The 19,679-nt window shown below is 39.2% G+C and overlaps 1 protein-coding gene across 1 annotated transcript in view; it reads left to right on the top strand.

The window, feature by feature from the left end:
- RFX4 (regulatory factor X, 4 (influences HLA class II expression)) overlaps positions 1 to 19,679 on the top strand; it is a gene marked incomplete at its 5' end in the record, with an annotated part of 74,639 nt that overhangs the window by 22,368 nt on the left and 32,592 nt on the right. The window contains 7 exons of the mRNA XM_010141892.1: positions 2,858 to 2,919; positions 8,263 to 8,476; positions 9,294 to 9,371; positions 11,177 to 11,340; positions 13,758 to 13,858; positions 15,678 to 15,736; positions 17,325 to 17,469. Of these exons, the coding sequence (XP_010140194.1) occupies positions 2,858 to 2,919; positions 8,263 to 8,476; positions 9,294 to 9,371; positions 11,177 to 11,340; positions 13,758 to 13,858; positions 15,678 to 15,736; positions 17,325 to 17,469 (823 nt within the window). The remainder of the gene's footprint in view (positions 1 to 2,857; positions 2,920 to 8,262; positions 8,477 to 9,293; positions 9,372 to 11,176; positions 11,341 to 13,757; positions 13,859 to 15,677; positions 15,737 to 17,324; positions 17,470 to 19,679) is intronic.

The following is a 19,679-nucleotide window of genomic DNA, read 5'->3' as shown; positions in this document are numbered from 1 at the left end:
TTCCATTGAAGGACAATGGTAAAAGGCCCGTTCACTCCAGAATTCCCTTGGATACCACCCATGAGATCTTTTTACTGCTGCTTCTGTTGAGGAGCCAGCGCTGCTGTGAGAACAGGGACTGGGCTTCATTCAGAAAGCAGTTCAAACTGCGTGGTCTGGTCTTGAGCCGTTTGCTTGCGCAAGCCCACTACAGTGATGAAAGGAAAATGATCCAAATTGTTTTTCAGATCCAAACCTGAATTTTCATGCCTGACAATTAGGAACCACCTTCCCCTGCACCCCAGGGGTGTAAAATTAAAGTAAAATTAACTCATTTCCTCTGTATGTCTTTAAAAGTTAATAAACATGAAATGCAATTATAATGTTTTTTATAGGATGACTTTTCAGGCTGAAAGTATGATTTAAAAACCAACATTCTGGACCTTTTTTCCCATTGATTTCATCACACAGTGAACTCCACTTTGTCCTGCCTGATCTGACTTCCTCTCTCCTTTCAGGGAAATCTCACTGGCAATATCACTGCACAGGGATTTGCATAAACGTAGTTGAATGTAACCAATTATATGGACAGCTCATTCATTTACTACTTTGTTTTATTCCAAACACAAACATAAATACCCATGATCATGTATACGAGCATCCAAGCATGAGTATGCCATGCTATACATATTTTATGTATGCAGCATTAGATCAAAAAGTCCTGACATTTTTTTCAAAGGTTTGCTAGATTTTTTTTTTTTAATTATCGGTAAAAAATATTTTAAGAGATGCATACCTTTCAGCTGTATTCTGAAAGGTGTCTCTCGCTGTTTAAAATGTACTGGATTTAAAAAAGAAGCAGAGAAAGAAAAGAAAAAGGGATCATCTGATCAACTGCTCCATTATTCCTCTCTTTTCCTGATCACCTCTGCCCTGGTGTGTGGAAATTGGCTGATTTATTTAAATCCCAGGAACTCCCATGGCATATAGTTCATAAAGTAGCATTTACAGTCTGCCTCGTAAGACTTCAAAACTACTAGAAAGACTTGGAAGTAATATGGGTTCATGTTGTTCCAAAAGAAAAAATAGGGTTAAATTATCTCTAATATTAGGATTTAGTTTTGAGTCTACTGCTGTAAAATCAAGTTTTGGAGAGGAACGGTATTTTCTGAATGACAACTGACACCAAAAAACAGAAAAAAGAAAAAAAAAATCCCCTAGCCCCTAAAAAACATCCTCAGAAAGTAGTTCTTCAACTCTGCCTTTTTTCCCACAGCCTTGTGGAGCCCCCAACCCTGTCTGCAGAAAATGAAAGAGAGAGGGGTGGGATTAATGTGTAATTAAAGGGAATTTGGAAGGCTGAGATGTTGCGGAATGTTAGATCAGTAGCTGGAACAGCATGTGGTGTTCTTTAGGCAGGCTTCATTGAATCCATACAAAAAAAGAAAGAAGGGCTGCTTGCCTGTCTGCTCATTTATCAAACAGCTAGGCTGAACTTTCACAGCTCCACAAAAGTGTTTTACTGTTTGCTGAAGTTTTGCTCCAGAAATTAAAGCTGAACAACCTAGCGACTCTGAGTCTATGCTGCGTTTTTGACATCAGCCATGTTGTGCAAAGCCCTTGGAAACCAACAGAGGTCGATTTTTACATGATACAAAGGGAAGATGATTATACATCTGTTAAAAAAAAATTACTGAAGAAATTATCAAATATGCGACATTGTAATGTCTTTATTTATATAGCACCTTTTGATCCAAATACATGTTCCAGAGCTTTCAGTCATCAATCAGGATTAAATATTTATCATGGTGGCAAAATGGCTAATGGAGAAAAAAAAATCTATATTATTTAATCAATTTTAATCGACGTTTTCTTCAAGTTGAGCAGTTTATATTCCATCTTGTATGCTTGTTTTTCTTTAACACTACTTAATGTCCCCCCCAAAGAGGAAACATTTAGTAATTTATATAATGAAAACACAATTAAAATAGATTATAGATTTTTAAAAGGAAGAAATTCCTCTTGCAAGTGAATCTTTAAGGCTTACTGCAGTCTTTCTTGCATGACTGTTCCGATGGAAGAATTTTCCTCCTACTGCAGACCACACTGAGAATCAGGTTTAATCCTGTGAGGTGCTGAGCACTGCCTTTTCAACAACTACAGCGGAGGTTTTTCATCAGGACTAACCTAGCTGACAGAGGCTCTGATTACTGAAGGCACAATCTACATTCATTCATCTATTTCCATAAACGCATATGGTTCTCAAGTTTTGTTGTGCAGTAGCAAGGTTCTTTTAATCTCTGCTGACAGACTAGAGTCCAGATTCTAACAATACCCTGCTGTTTCTGAGATGCACTTGTTTTCCATAAATTGATTACTAGCTATCTTTACAAATACAACCATGAGTCTTCCCTGGTAAGAGTGGTGCCCCTGTCAAATACCCAAATCATCTTTTAGAAAAAAGGAGTGTTTAATGGCAGTATTGTGAAGGTCTTTAAAGAATTTGGACCTCCAAAACTCTCTAAAAGAGAGTGTCCCCTATTTGCAGAAAAACAAATTTTGTTGATCCCGAAAACCGACAGAAATAAATAATAGGCCAATTTAGATTTTAAAGGAAATGTATTCTACTTCAGTAATATCTGAAAGTTTTTATCTAAATTAATGGTAGTTAATGGAATTATACTGAATTTTAAAGTCTCTTTTTCCTCTTTAAATAATGTAAAAATCAAAACCTTTATTTCTGATTTCTCCTGCCACGTACTTTGCTGACATTCCGCTACAGTTTTTTCTGCTTTTTTGCCTTAGCAGTCTATATTAAATTAAGTATTAGGAAATGTGCTTTTCAATTTTTTCTAATAGCAGTTTTATTTATTTGCAGATAATAAGGCAACAGTTTCCACAGCTAACGACAAGAAGACTTGGAACCAGAGGCCAATCAAAGTAAGCAGTGTATGGTATTATTATCATCTCACACAAGGTTCCATATGGCTCTGGCCTGTACTGAAGGGAATAGTATAAGATCAGGGAATAATTCATCCAGTAGGAGACGTAAAACCCAACTTTGATGGAGGTCACATTGTAGTCTTTACACTGTCTTATTGATTCAGCAGTGATCTCACAACCGTAATCTAATGGAGGCCTTTTAATGATTTCATCAGCAATGTTTTCCTTATTGTTCCTATAATGTTTTTCATTTCAACTCTACACACTGTAAAGGACATTCTCACCCAGGAATGATGGAACTGCTGTTGGAGGCTGGGAAGTGACAGTGGTTAACATCCTGTTTCAGCTTAGAGGTCAAGTGGCAGAATGTTATCTGAAATTGAAGTAGGAGCATACATTGGCCTAAACTGAAATTGTCCACAAACCTGGATTTAACCACCATTTTTTCCTCTGTAATGAAATCCAACATATCTTTAAGTAATCAAGGAATTGGTTTATTGCCTTACTCAAAAGATGGTTCTTCCTGAAAACAGTTCTAATTCCAGAATAAGAAATTGAAAGAAGAATTTACTTCCTGGGGTACTGCACTTTTCCCAGTTGCTTCCAAGATGTGATTCTACCAATTTATAAAGAGGCTACAGTGATATTTTTATACATTTTTCTGCTTGTGGACTCCATGGAATTTTTCTAGTAGAGCTTTGGATCTTTTTACAGCAAACATAAGCCCCCTTAAAAAAAAATTAATGTATACAGTTGCTTTTCTCAAGTGGCTTCCACAGAATCCTACAGGGTAGTCTGCTGTGAATCCCAAGTGGAAAACTATGGAGGGGGAAATGAGGCAAAATTTTGCTGGTAAATCTTCCCTTTCAAAATGAAGCCTAGAAACACAATGTTGCTAAATGCTGAGAAACAAACAATCATATTGGCTGGAAGAGACCTATAAGATCATGGAGTCCAACCTTACACCCTGCACTGCCAGGATGAATCTCCCTCAGTACCACATACACATTTTTTAAATACTTTCAGGAATGGGGACTCCACGGCAACATGCTGTGAGAATTGAACTTTCGTACTGAATCTAGAATGACCCATATTTTAAAGGAAAATAAGATATTAAGATGATAAAAGAAATGTAATTAAAATTAACTTTACTTTGCTCGTGTAACAAATGGTCCATGTCATGTATCTCTTTGACGGGACCAAATGTCCTTCCCCCTTCTTGAGATTTTCCTAATTTTTATAACTAAGCTTTATTTTTCTAGAGCAGCCATATTTCAGATGCTAACTGAAGATTTGAAATCTCTTCCCAAACGCAAATTCAGTTCAACAGCATACTAGAAAAGCATGACAAGATGAGACTTAGAGGATCAGGATTTAGCACTGAATATAAGTTCTGTGGAGGTTCATACAGCTGGAGTGAAAGTGTGCAAGTTGTTTTATGGAAGCATTCCATACACACTGAGAATACACACTGCTGGCCATCACATCACTCTGACATTGGCTATAACTTGGTTATTTGTCTTCCCATTTAATGGAAGGAACGATCACTCCAAGCTGGAGTCTTCCCATAGCTCCAGGAGTCTCTCAGAGGGGCGAGATGCTCTTGATCTGCTGACTGAAGGTGTCTCGTGTCTCCAAAGGCTATGTCTCTTTACTCTCAATGAGGCTACAAATCAATGAGATGATATTTTTTGCATCTTACGCCCCAAACCTGCATGCAAATCAGAGGGCTTTTCAGGTCACACACTGCTCTTGTGCTGCCTTTGCAATGGTACTGCTCCCTATCTAGCAAATAAGAAGAGAGTTCTGAAAAGCGTGCAGTCTGTGCTCTGCAAAATCCTTGGTCCTTGAGAGTCCCTGGTAACCCCTGTGAGGGAGCTCATAGACACTCAGCTTTCATAGCCTCAGTAGGTATGAAACTGAGTTCTGTTCCAGAGAGGATGCCTACACCTTCGCCAGTGGCTAACACCCCAAGAATTACAGCATACAGAGGATTCTTTCTCATTCGATTCAATGAAGAGGAGAGATGTAAACATACACACATTACATGCACACTGTACTTCCTTGCAATAAATACACTCCTTGCTAGATCCAGCACAGCTGTAACTGAGCTCTAGTTTTGTGTTCAGAAACATCTGACTGCATTCCAGTTAAGCGTTACGTGAAGAAATTACTTCGGGCATTAACACTTCAGTCCCTTTATCGCCAACTGTGCTGACTGACTGCTGCCAGTATGATTTTCATTCCTCTTCCCTGCTACTGTCAAAGGAAATTCAGCCATAGAAGCGGTTAAGATTATCTGACTTCACACTGTTCTGCCTTCAGTCTTTTTATAGCATGGCTGACTTGTAACATTACAAAGTTCAGACATACAATGGTGCTATACTCTCAGTCATCAGTTGTGAGGCTTTCTTTTTTGCAGTTGGGTTTATTGCTGTAAGCATGCAGCTGTTCTCTGTCGCACTGAACTTAAAAAACAGTTCCACCACTGGTGAGCCATGAGAAGGCAGCTAAACATAAAAGCCAATTTCTTTCTGTACTGTAGTTTAAAACTCTTCAGCTGTGTGCACAAGAAGTTAGTTAGACTGATGGAAACTACATGGTGGGAAAGGAATTTTTCTTCTTTTGAGAGTGCTGCAGATAGGGGATCCATGAGAGCAAAAAAGCATTCCACTATTTACCACAAAAATTACTGTGGTGGCTGCATGTTATTCTACAAATCAAAGTTTGAAGCCCTATTTATTGAATTAAGTTGGATTTCTTTCTGATAGAAATACAGAAAAATGCTTGGAAAAGAATCTTTGTAAAGTGCACTAGTGAGATTTTGTCACTTGCGATGGTAAAATTGCTGAAGGAGGAAGCTATCAGGAAAAATTTTGGAGTTAATTTGGCTATTGCTGTCTGTATGATTTTGAAGCCATCATCTGGAAAATTCTTTTATGTAGTTTGCTGCCAAGAGCAATATACCAGAAATTAAATAATGCACAGTGAAATTCTATTACATTTTCCAGGCATTCATCTATTTTTTTTCTGGAAGTTATTTAAGAGAAAATTTGATATGAGACTGGCCTCTGTTTAAATTATACAAACCTCTCAGTCCATCTAGAAATTTTGCAATCCTGCTTGCTGTGACCTTTTCCTTTCTCCCTGCAGCCTGCCCCCCATCCCCCCTCCATCCCTTCCCGCAGCAATCTGTGGTGCCAGATCCCTGTAGCATTTTCTTTTGCTCTCGTCAACCTCAGCCAACCCCAGACATACAGCACAGGAGGTATATGAGTTTTATGGCTCTTACATGCAGTGCGTGCATGACAGCTGCTGGAGACAAAACCAGGGACTTGAACTGCAAGCTGGAGTTATTACCATTCAAGCTAAGAAGCCAAACTTCTTCAGCTGGCATTATGACCCCAGTGTTAGCACAAACTTGCCATTAAGTACCTGTAATAGTTTAGGACTAATCTGGAGCCTGAGTTCTGCTGTGGAATACTTATCGGCCTAAGCCCTGATGGGCAGATTTGGAGCCAATACAGTGGCTTTCTAAGGTGTTGAAGCTGGGAAATCCCATCCATACCATGTCAGCTTAATGTTTTGATAAATACTGAGTTCAATACAGCTTTTATTTTTAACACACAATATGGAAAGTCCTCAGTGGGCATGGCAAGGGAGCCACATACTCGAAGTTTGCTACAAGTCCCCAGGCCTCCCCTCAGCCCATCTGCTCTAGTAGACAAGATTAGGACTTCCAGCTCTTGGCCACCACTTTCTAGTGGAGCTTATGACATGCACTGAACTGTGGGTGAATGACTGTGAGTGAAAAAAGGAAAAAGGTCACCTGAGTTAGTTTAAACTACTGTCACTTAGATGCTACTCTTTCACTAATTCAATTGATGACCTTTGTAAAACCAATCGATTTTTCCTAAAGCAAACTCAGATCCATTCAATTGAACAGATTTGCTGGCAGCGTTCTGAAATCAGTAACTGTCTGGGGAATACAACAAACATCCAGAGATGGTAACTTCTCCTGTCACCATAGCAGGATCCAGAAGAGAGTGTCTAATCATGGTCTGATAGGCTTTTGATAGCCCGCAGGAGAGAACTGGAAGATCGACTACTGTCACTTAGATGCTACTCTTTCACTAATTCAATTGATGACCTTTGTAAAACCAATCGATTTTTCCTAAAGCAAACTCAGATCCATTCAATTGAACAGATTTGCTGGCAGCGTTCTGAAATCAGTAACTGTCTGGGGAATACAACAAACATCCAGAGATGGTAACTTCTCCTGTCACCATAGCAGGATCCAGAAGAGAGTGTCTAATCATGGTCTGATAGGCTTTTGATAGCCCGCAGGAGAGAACTGGAAGATCGTTGGAAATTGCCTCTAGGAAAGTAGGGGGAATCTAAAGCATGTGAGCAATTCAATCTTGTGATGCCTTTTGTAATAATTAAAAATTTAGCTGATGGGTTGGTGATGCCTACAGCTGAGAAACAGAAGTACAAGTTAGAAAATTATGAAAGTACTAAGATTACCTTTGCTGCTGTGATGTAAGAATTAGACTGGGTAATCAGTGCTTCCATTAACATCTATAATAAAGCGAAGTTGTAGCACAGACTTGTGGCCACCAATCCATTTTTATAGTACAGCCACACTGTAATTCTGTAATTCCCACTGTGGTCTGCACAGACAGACTTACAGTGTTGTGTAGTACCTCTTGCTGATTGACGTCCAGTGCTGATGCTAAGTTATGAAGCAAATAATTTTGAACTGTATGTTTCCTACCACTCATTGCTGTCCAGTGCCAGCCTTTTTTCCCCCCCTCTCTTTTCACTGAAGTGTTTTCAATTTTTGAAACATTTCTGATCAACTCATTTGCAGTAAAGATTCATTATTTTCAGGGATCAAACCAGTCCTCAACAGTCTGAGAATCAAGGAGCTGAAATAACAACAGAAGGGCAAGTCCAGAGGGTCTGTACCTCTTCTTATTGCTAAACTGAAGGAGCAGTTGCACAACAGAGCACTGCCAACAAGTAGCTTTAGGATGTTTTGGGGTTTTTTATAAGAAGAAAAGAAATGGAAGTCCATTATTTTCCTGCCCTGCAACAGGGTCAGCTTTATCAACTCTGAAGAGAGCTACTTTTACCAGAAGGAATGAAAATTCAAAGCCCAGTATATTACAGCAATGTTCTGCTATTGAATCAATGCTTGTTAATAATATATAAACTATGGCATACTCTGTTTTGCTGTAGAAATCATTAGCATTATCATTTTCTCTTACCCCCATTTTTTTCTTTTTTTAATTTTCAAACGATTTGCCTTATAAAATATACATCTCTGTGTATCAGGTACCATTATTATGGAATTGCAGTGAAAGAAAACTCCCAGTATTATGATGTGATGTATTCTAAAAAAGGAGCAGCCTGGGTCAATGAAACAGGAAAAAAAGAAGTAACCAAACAGACAGTGGCGTATTCACCACGATCCAAACTGGGAACATTACTGCCAGAGTTTCCAAATGTCAAAGATCTAAATCTGCCAGCCAGTCTGCCTGAGGAGAAGGTAACATTTTGGAAATCTTTTCTTGACTTGTCTTGGGTTCTTTTCCCTGCTCTGGACGAAAGTTTTATCTCAAAATACAAAGACTTTAAATTAGAGTAAGTTTAATAATGCTTTGACTTCATTTTGGGGGGACTTAATTACTTCATATAATAGGAAGAAATATCTTCCCTTAAAATAGGAAGCCAACATTATCGGCTGTACAATATTTCTAAAGCCTGTCTACACTTTCTTTAGAAGTTACATTACACACAATTGGTGAGGTTTGAGGGTAACTATTTTTAAATATGTTATAGCCCTTTAATCTGCAAACATATTTAATCGAAAACCGAAAAACAATTCTGATACTTTCTTGAGCAGAGAGACAGTGCGTTTCTTGACCTAGACTAGAAATGAAGAGAATCCTATCTGCACACATGACAAAAGTGCTCTAGCTTCTCTTGGTTGAGCTTGCTAGTTTTCTGATGCTATTCACATGTGTAGTATCAATGTAAAGTGGACAAAAGAATAGGGTTTTATAGTTCTTTATGTCCTAATTAGGGCCACATTCTCGTCTTTGATCTCACTGAGGCTTTTTGCTCCTCTTACATTTGAAGAATCCCCATTGACATAGAAAAATCCATGAATTCTAAGGGAGAATTTACTTTTAAGAAGAAAACTCATCTTAAGCTAATCTAACTAGCCTAACTAGTCTCTAACTGATTTCATTATTTTTGCAATTATGCATAGATAAGAAAAAAAGTTACTTTTTTGTAATAGTTTTTCTGATTTTTTTAAAGCAGAATGATCTTTTGTGTGTCTCCCTCTCATTCTTTTTCAGGTTTCTACCTTTATTATGATGTATAGAACTCACTGTCAGAGGATATTAGACACTGTAATAAGAGCAAACTTTGATGAGGTATGGTTAGAAGCTACAGCGGTAGTTTAATGACACATAAGGTATTAATGGATCTGAGAGCTTATTTTGAATGTGATGTTACAAATCTATGGAATTGTGGTGGCTGATTCTTTCATGAGTAATGGATGATAGCTGTACTTGAGTACATAATATGTGACCAATAGCATTAAATCTCACTTAAAACACTGTGAGTTAGGGGAACAAAAGCAATGGGAATGTTTTTGTCTTTCCATTCTCCAGCAGGATTAAGGTAGCAATATCCCCTTACAAGATGTGGGACAATTCTGTTCTTAGAACTCAAGGAGTGTGTCCACCACCACTTTTCTAAGCTTTAAATTGGAACTGAGCTCTGTTTGATGGAATTCCACTGCGTGTTCAGCACAAACCCAGAGCAGGTGCCACAGCCAAAATGGTGGGCTCTGCTGGTATGTTAACATTGTCACAGGGCAGTGGGGGTTTACAATCTCCCAGATATCCCAGAAAGCTTTAGCTGAAGTCTCCAATTGCTCAGTTGAACTACAGTGCAGCTAGGAACACACACTTCTCAGCAGTTGATACCATCCATTAGAGATGGATAGGGTTTGTACCTGCTGCATATCTGACTGGATCTGAGGGGGTTTTGGCAGTGCATGCGGACACTTCTATAATTAGAACTCAAAAATAAAATGTTACTGGAATGCAAGCAGGTTTATATCACATGTGGAGAAGGCCTCTAGTCCAGGAAAACAAATCTGACCATAAAGATGCTGAGGGCCTGATTCAAATACGACATGGATGTCCTGGAAAAAATGAAAGGAGAAGGGTCTTTTGACTCCGGCTTCTGAACAATGTCAAGAAATTCCCTGCTTTTCTTCCTCTCACTGTTTAATTCTCACACTTTTCTGGTTTAAAGCTGAGGTTCATTTAAATCATTGTACCCAGTCTAGATGTTTCCATGTGAGAGAAATATGTCACACATATTCAGGAAGTTTTGCTGGATGAGCCTCAGAACACTTTCTTAAGAGCAGGACGTTATATTTTATTAGGAAATATGATTGTCAGGATCAATGGCGGGGAAGGGGCTGAGCAGCAACAATATGTAAATGGCAAATATTCTTAACTGCACCTGGTGTGGTTATTTCAATACAGATCATGCACAAAAGGTTATCCTGGTGTTCCGACTCCTGTAGAACTGATCATATTGTTCACTAAATAACATCTTTGATTTCTAAATGAAAATTTTCAGAAGTATATTTTGTTGTGTTTGAAATCTCCCCATTTTCTTTTTTTCCTTTCTCCATTCTTTCTCCTCTTTCCTTCATAGTGGAGGAAAGAATAAATAAAAAAGTAGTGTTTCTTTCCAAAATGAAGAAAGAAAAAGGTATATTGACCCCTATAAGCCATGTGCTATCCTCCTCTCCCTCCCTGCACCAAGCCCTAGATTGCATTCCTTTGTATACAGGGACAGAGAGCAAAGAGAGAGAGAAAAAGGCTTGACACGTGGAAGCCAAAGAGTTACACTCACCAGCCACTGATGGAAGGTAAAAATACAGTGGTTCCCATGGGTCTCTCTACTATAGTAACAAAAAGACAACCTGTCACCAACTCAGAGTGTCTCCTCACCCTTTGGTTGATTATCCTGTTGTGTGCTGCATTACAGTCTAAGCCTACCTAGTTAAGGAATATGCCTTGCCTGTGCTGTATACCATCAGTCCAGCTCTGGGGCTGAAACAAATGCTAAGTAAGCAGAATCATTTAAAGAAAATGGTATTTGTGGCCTTTGATTATTTGAATTTAAACACCCCTGCTTCTACTTGTGATTGCAGGTTCAAAGTTTTCTTCTGCACTTTTGGCAAGGGATGCCTCCTCATATGCTGCCCGTATTGGGTTCTTCAACTGTAGTGAATATAGTGGGAGTTTGTGATTCAATTCTGTACAAAGCAATTTCTGGAGTTTTGATGCCAACAGTACTGCAAGCATTACCTGACAGGTCAGTATAGCCACTTTCAGCTCAGCTGTCTTTGTCATGTCTTTTCCTCCAAGAATGGCACCAGTTCTCAGAAAGTTGCTTGCTGCCATTTGTTTCCTGAGTCTAAATCACAGCATCAGCTCAAAGGAGTTGTGGAGCTGACACGTTCCTGAAGAAATACTCAGATTTTGACACAACTTATATTGTAAAAAACCTGGGGTTTGGGTTGTTTTTTGGTTGTTGGTTGTTTTGGGGTTTTTTTGTGGGGGGTGGGCGTGGGGGTGGGTTTTGGTGTGGTAAAGGATACTGCCTTATTCTTGGTTTATTAACATGTCCCAACTTTCAGGGAATGTCAGAAGTCTGGAGGCTACAGAGTGCCACATTGACTTCTGAAAATTTCAGACACTTTCCTGCTAGTTAAGGGTTAGGGTTCAGTATTAACAGCATTCTGAGTTATAGTGACAAGAGGAGCTGTCCTGGCAGCTCTGTTTGTAAATACTCACATGCGTATTCAGACACTGCAATTGGCAACTGAAGCATTTGTCTCTGTATACACATTTGGAACTCAATTGTTATTCTGCTTGCCAGGAGTTAAAACATGAAGATCATACTTGTGAAGTCTTGGACAAGTTTGTTCAATTTAATTACTATCCTATGAAGAATAGATGTATGTTTATTTTAGGATCACTGTATTAATATTAAGAAGTATTTGCCTCTTTTGTTTCAAAGCTAAATCCACTTTTCCAATCCATGTGGTAGATCCCAGCTGTTTCCTTCCTACCTAGAGCTCATGTGAGTCCAAAAAGTCTTGCATATACAGGTAAAGCAGGACAGAGATCAACAGTTCATAGCAAAAAAGTGTAATCATTGAGTGCAGTCAACCTGTTTTCCCCTTGGATTTTCCTAATATGAGCATAAGGAAACTCTCTTTTTCTAAACATGTGTGTACCCTTTAGTAGTATTTGACTGATGCGTTCCAGAGGTTGTGCAATTTGTTAAGAATATTGTTCTAGGAGTTACTTATTGGTGCTGTATATTCGGCCCTCAAGATTTCAAAGCGTCTCTAATCATGGCAAATGTTTTCAAAATGTTGTTTTGCTCTCCTATGCACACTACATGACTGCCAAAGTACAGGCAAAGGATTATTTTCCATGAGGAACCTGTTAAAAGCATGAGCTTTCCTTGATAAGACATGTACATTTTTACAGGCTCCTCACTGCCCCCTCCCCCCCCCCAACTATTTCATTGGAAGGATTAAACAGAACAGCAGTCCTTTTCTCAAGCTGCTTAGTGCTTTCATAGCAAATAAGGAGAGACTCGAGTGTGAATATAGACTTTTGTAATGCATATAAAGGGCCAGATTGTGGCTATTAAGCCATAGCCTGCACTGGTGGGGGTGAAGAAGGGTCTCATTGCAATGGAAGCTCCTGAAGAAAATCTTGCTGACTCAGCCAGAATCCTCTGAGCAACTTCCTGGGAGCAAATATTGGCTGTCCAGAAAAGCCACTTTTTACTGGGTGCAGCAGTTATCCTGCTAAGGTGTCTTTGTGGAGCAGAGCAGGCCTATGGCCATGCTTATTTTATCAGCTCTGTTCTCGGTGCGGTGTGTTAGTAGTACAAACAGAAAATGCTGCCTGACTGAAAGAGGGTAAGTTCCTTGAACCTATTCTCGCTCTCATATGCGTATCTTGAGTGTTGCTACAGGCAGTGCAGCTCAGTCTGGCAGAACCAACTGCTAGGTCCCCTGCACAACATGCTGCCACTTTTCCTGGAAATTGTTGTTATATGCTGAATAATTCCAGGAAGGGCAGAATGACCTGCCTACCAAGTCTAGCAGGAAATGATGCAGCTGTCAGGAAAGGGTAAGAGAAGGGAGAAGAGAGAAATCTCACTTGCCTGGGAAAGTTCCTGCCTGTGCAGAGCTAAGCAGACAGGTCCTGCTCTGTCCCCACTTCCCCCACCTGTGTGGGGTTGGCCTGGAAATTCCTCCCCACCATCATCACCCACTCACTGGCTCCAGCCTGCAGCGTGGTTGGTTGTTGTTTCACTTGCACATCTCTGTGAATGTCCATATAAATATGGGCACAGCTGAACTGAAACCCAAAGGTTGATCTATTGACTTCTTTAAATGGTTGTGATTTCATGATTTTATGTTTGTGCAGACTGGGAATGATTTGACTTCAAGCTTAGATGTTTGTAAGCATCCAAGCAGTGCAGTGCAGACACTTTGATTCTTTGTGAGGTTTTGCACACAGTGATAAGTTTTCCTTTTCCTGCAAACATTTTCAGAAGTTTTTCTTCATGCCTACAAACCAAAATATGTCAGCACCTCCGCATAACAGTGAGTTGTAAATGACTCATGGTCTTCACACATTCACAGATTTTATAGTGTAAAGCACAGCATAAACAAGTTCTGATGCAGTGATTTTTCTTTTCAGTTTGACACAGGTGATCCGAAAGTTTGCAAAGCAACTGGATGAGTGGCTGAAAGTAGCTCTCCATGATTTACCAGAAAACCTACGAAATATCAAATTTGAATGTATGTATTGCCCAATCTCTCTCCTATTAACCTGGGATGTATGTAGTGTTTATTGATTACAAATTAATTGGAAGTGAGATTAGTATTCTTTTAAGAACAAAATCCCGTTACCATTATAAATCTTGCATTCAGTTACAATCTCCCCCTGTTCATAAGAACCAGTTTCATTTAGTGAAATGAGGCACTGCTCAAAATGAAAAGAATTGCTTTTCCTTTCTGGTGGATTCTGATAAGAAATTAATTTTGTTGATAGTAAGCAAACATTAGGGATGATATTAGGCAAAGGAAATTACTAACCAAACCTTTAGGCTGGCACAACTTGAATACAGCTTGAGGCCCTTACTCAAAAATGTGCCAGAGTTAAAAATAAAGGAGATCAAATTACCCTGTCACCACAGGAAAGGGCACTAGTCCTTTTCAGACATGCTTTGTAGATGCCTGCAGTGCACATCACCTATTGATAAAGCCTGCTTTATTTCACGGCTCTCAGTTCTTTGCCTTTCACGAGCACTAAATTCCACACCACAAAGTTAAAGTGGAAAAAAACCCCACCCTAATTTAGGAGAAGGATTAACTGTTTTGATCAGCATGGAAAATTAGGTGTATATTTTACTGAGAATTGTCAGGATGTAAGTCAGAACAACTAATTTTAGGGGGGTTTTGCGTAGTTCACTAATTTATTTTAAAAGTTACACAAAGTCGGAGTTGACACTATGCTTTATCACATCTTTGTCGGTTCAAAAATATTGAGAATCTGCAACACCAGAATCTTTTCCCATTCTATCTGGAGAGAAAAACAGACAACGCACTCTCTAGTCATTCTCAGTCTGCACTCCTTAACTGTCTCTGTGTACAGAACAGAGGGAAAACCTACTCTGTGGCCATGTCTAAGGTCTGTTTGGATAGATCTGTGAGTCTTTGGTATGAGGAAAAACTTGAGAGCATCCAACAGTTTACATGAGCCTTTGTTGTTTCTGCAGTTTTTTCCTTCTCATCAGAATTTCTGGTAGTGTACAGAGTCAGCTGAGGTACTGATAGGTGTAACTGCAAGCCTTGGTCATGTTTACAGTTCCCGCATCATAGATTTCAGACAAAAGATGCACAATACCACATTCTATTACAAGTCTAGGAAGGTCTGTATTGGTTAGAAAGAACTAAAATAGGAGCGGAGGACTAGAAAGTACCTCGTGGGCCATATTACCCCATAGTTATACTAGTACATCATGTAATTTCTTTCAGAATCTTTAATCAAATTCTGTATTAGATTTTATCTCCCACTAGTCCAGTCAAAAGACTCCTCCAAAACTTGTTCACATTAAGACTTAGAAAACTTTTCTAATTTCCACGCATAATTTTGCTATCATTATTTTATGCTCACTTGTTCTTGCACCAACATTTTTCTTTCTATTAAATAGTTCTTTCTGGTCTTCAGTTCCTTTGTGTATCCAGAGAAAATCTGCTATGCTGGACAAGCAAAGCTCTTCCATTGTCCTCCTTATTTTTCTTGTCATCTCATTATTCACAGCATCTATAAATCATTGCTTGCAATACGCCTCCGTAAAACTGATTGAGCATCCAGATTTAAGGTTTTAGGTCAAGGTTTAAACTAAGTTAAAAGTGGGCTTTTTGAATGAACTTTATGTAGCCACAATTGTATATAGGAGACTGGATATATTTTATTCGTTCATTTTATTTTGGGTTCTTTGTGGTTTTTTGGGGGGTTTGTTTGTTTGTTTTTTGGTTCTTGTTTCTTATATTTTCATAAGTAATTTTCTGTGTTTAGCCCAGTATGTAAATATGTATCTCTTCTTTCCTGCAGTGTCCAGAAGATTCTCACAAATACTCCGGCGACAGACATCACTAAATCATCTCTGCCAAGTAAATATTTCAACTACCCAAGTTTGCTGAATGACATTTTTACTGACTTTTCAAATAATTTTATGAACTGGCAGGCTGGGCTTTACTCAAAGAGGAAGAAATCATGCTAGCAGTTTGTCCCAAATATTTACTGCAACCATCTTTATAAAATCAAAAAGCAATCAGCAAGAAATGCCTTTCTAGACAACTGGCAAACCTTCGTCATTAAATTCAGCAGGGTACTTTTATGAAACAAAATTATTATTTGATTTGAAGAGATGATTCATTTTCAGGAAATGAATGGAATATATTCCATTGATTTCAAAGCAGTTTATATTAGGCCTACTGCAAAATAAGGGAAATTTCTGTATGCCTGACAATAAATTCCACATCTAATTGTATATTATATATAAAATTCAAATTAGGTTTAAAAAAAAGTTAAAACACTACAGTTTTAAATAGAAATTTTCTTGCAAGCATAACAAGTGAATTTAAAAGCTACTCAGAAGCGGGTTTTTTTCACCAGTTAATTTAGATCACAGTTACCTATCAAAAAAATCATGTGGCCAAATTCTGTGTAGTATAGAAAGGAGGGAAGGGAGGAAGAATGCATTGAATTCGTTCATGTTTCCCCCATGTACTGGAGCAGACAGTTTGTTTTCCCTGTCACACTGAAAGCTTCACTTTTGGAAGGTGTATCCAACACCACAGGTTAACCTTGTGAGTTGTAAAGCCCACAGGAAGAAACTGGAGAAAAACCCCAAACTCCTGCAAAGGCTTCTTTGTAGATTTTTTCCTCCATTATTTTAGTGGTGGAAGTGGAGACACCAGCACTACCTTTCTCCAAATGTGGTAAATCATCACTGAAGTTCGGAGGTCCACAGTGATTCAGAGGAAATTAAGATGCAGAGACCACAACCTTCTGCATCAGACCAGGGATCAAACGGTTTACTCACATGAAGGACTCTTCAAATGTGTAATTTCCTTGGGGAAACTGATAACCTTAGTGGGGGTTATCATTTCTGCTTAACTTACAGAGATCTGGTGTATATTACATGACCATGACCTTGTGTCTCTTCCTTTCCTCTTAGCCCATCCTCCCCATCATCAACAACAGACCCCTGTCTCAACCAGCTGAGAGGCAGATCTGATGGGGAGGCACATGTGCGTTAACGTTTTCGTGTAGCTGAGGGAAGAATAAGAGTCTTCATAGCTTGAGAAAGGCTGCAAACCTGAGTGGGGTTTGTTTGGTTTTGGCTTGATTTTTCATTTTTGCTTTTTGGCTTTGAACTGAAACTGGTTAGGAAAACAAACAGAGCTGTTAGAGATTGAGGAGCCTAGCAACAGCACCACCAGATTAGGGATGCTTATCAGGGTTTGTGGTGAATACAATCAAAATACTTGCAGTTGATTAAAGTAGTCAAAGTGACTTGGGAGTTCTCAGTCATTAGAGGGCCCTGTAATGTCCATAAGACATCGAGTTGGTGGGGTAGGGGTCCATGAAGGGAACCAACTTAGCAAGCCTAGCTAAGGAAGCGTAAAAGGGGATAAAGCCTATTTTTTAACCTAATAAGCCATGAACTAATAAACAGATTGGTTTGGATTACAGGCATCAAGAACGGTGATCCACAGTGCAGACATCACTTTTCAAATGTTGGAGGACTGGAGGAATGTGGATCTGAATAGCATTACCAAACAAACCCTCTATACTATGGAGGACTCACGGGAGGAACACAGAAAGCTCATCATACAATGTAAGACAGAACCCTCAAATAAAGCCAGGTCAACTTGGTTTCCTGTCAAAAATAAAGCTCAGTGAAAGTAACACTGTTTTTGCAGCCACTGGTTTGCTAAGAGGGTTAAGTATGGAGACATTTATCAAAATGTAAGGCAAAGCCCTGTCAAGGTCTTAGGTTCTGAGGCATAGATCTAGGCACTCTTCCTTCCATTAACAAGTTTCTTTCTAGTATCCAGCACAGGCAATGGCACAAATTCAGGAAGATGTTTTGTCCACGAACTTGAGCAAACAATCCAAGGAGCTAACAATTGAATCTGATAGAGTCCAATCTCTCCTGCTTTAGAATTCCAGAAGAGTTGTCTTTTGAACGGCTTTGACACCAAAGTGGCTGTGTATTTGAGTACCTTGCAAACTTATTTATAAAAAGCTACATTTTACACTGTTTTCATAAACAAGGTAATTTGATGAGGTAAGCTTTCACCCTGAACTTTTATGAGTAAGCAGAAGTCCTATATTGAACAAGCTCATTGGCTAATTTAAATTCTACCTAGTATAGAGAAGGGCATGAACTCAAAAGTGCCTTTGGAGATGTTGGCAAATTGGTTTTAGAGTCAAAAATCTTTTGCAAATATAATATTTAACTTGAATTACCCAGCAAGTGTGTGTGGTTGTAAGCTTCGTTGTAACCCTAAGCTCTCTGAGTTTGTCCCTGTGAGGCACCAGAGGTGAGGAGCTCTGTCTTTAGCATCGTTCATAACCTTACTTCCCTGTGAACCCACCTGCTGTATTGCCATCTCTCTTCTGAGGAGGACCAGTCATCTTTTATCCAGAATCAGCCTTAATGGGGAGCAACCCGGGCAACCACTTGTGGGAGCTCTGCAAGGGTAGGTTTGCTAGAAGAGTAACTCTTCCAGTGAGAGGCTGGAAGAGGAGGGGTCACACCTTCACGGGTACTGGACCCTGCAAGGTTGACTTTGACATTCACCCCACCGTGTTAGCACTAGAAGTCTTCTGCCCAGTTTAGGGACAAGCCTTGCATTCTTTGTTAGCTCTGTTTTCCAATGAGAGGTGGTTGGTACTATTTCCTCTCCTTCTTGAACTCTTGGTTCATTTTCTGCCGTGGCCCTCTGCACTTTTGGGGAGATAGAAACGACATGGCAGCAGGGAAGGTAACATATAATGAGTCCAGAAGCCTTGTGCATTCTTCTGTCACATTTACAATATCTACCCAACATCCTCCCACTGGCCAAAAAAGAGACTTCTCAAAGTTATAAACCCTAATAGAAGCAACAGGTTTGGCTCTCATTCAGAAAATCCTTACTGTTTAGGAAAGCTTTTTGCATGTGTGCTAACTACTTCAATGCAAACTTAACTGTAATAAAATCAAATGGAATTTTCTTGAATGTTAATGGATTTGAACACGTTTTTCCATATTTTAGGCCCATATAGTCCAATAAGCAATTACTCAGAAATGGTAACCTAATGTAAATGTTCATCATGAGATGGGATTCGCTTCCCCTGAGATGTTCAGATATGTATAGAGATTATTGCGGAACTTCAGATTTCCTCCCACACACACACTTTTGATGTTTATTCTACTTGCCCAAAGATCACTTTGTATGACTCACGACATGGAGTTAAGGCCCACTTTCACATTCCTCGTATTAATAATCAAGAAAGTACAAATTCCAGCTACTGTAACTGGAAAAAAATATGTTTATAAGTCTATAAGCAAACTTAGAAACAGAGAAAAATCACTGGGTATAACAGAACCTCTTTCCTGCTCTGCTATGATAGCTGTCATGGTTTCTTCTTTATTCCCTCTTTCTCAGATCCTATTGAGGTATTTTTTATAGTTGCTGAAGGCTAAACAGTTACTTATCTCAAATAGGTAGTTTCACACAGTTGCATTGCTCCAGCAGCAAAACAGGCAACTGATTTGTTTTTCCACTCTTGCTCCCCTCTTTACACAGCATATGAATTACTTCATCTGTTGTATCAGGGAGTTTTTGTCCAGCCAAACACTCAGGTAAGGAGACAATATTTAGATTTCTTAGTGATGCTGCTCTGAATAAAAGGAGGTTGCCCATTCAATAACACAATCAAACAAGATAAGGGGGACCCAAACATCACTATTTCCCTTCCTCCACAACTAATGTCTCTGTCCATCCAGCCTTTGCAAGTCTAAGTTAAACCAAGTTATAGTCAGGTGTGAAGCAATTGCAT

The sequence above is a fragment of the Buceros rhinoceros genome, unplaced genomic scaffold (assembly GCF_000710305.1).
Source record: "Buceros rhinoceros silvestris isolate BGI_N320 unplaced genomic scaffold, ASM71030v1 scaffold16510, whole genome shotgun sequence".
Classification (NCBI taxonomy): domain Eukaryota; kingdom Metazoa; phylum Chordata; class Aves; order Bucerotiformes; family Bucerotidae; genus Buceros; species Buceros rhinoceros.
This window is presented reverse-complemented; position numbering and strand designations above follow the sequence as displayed.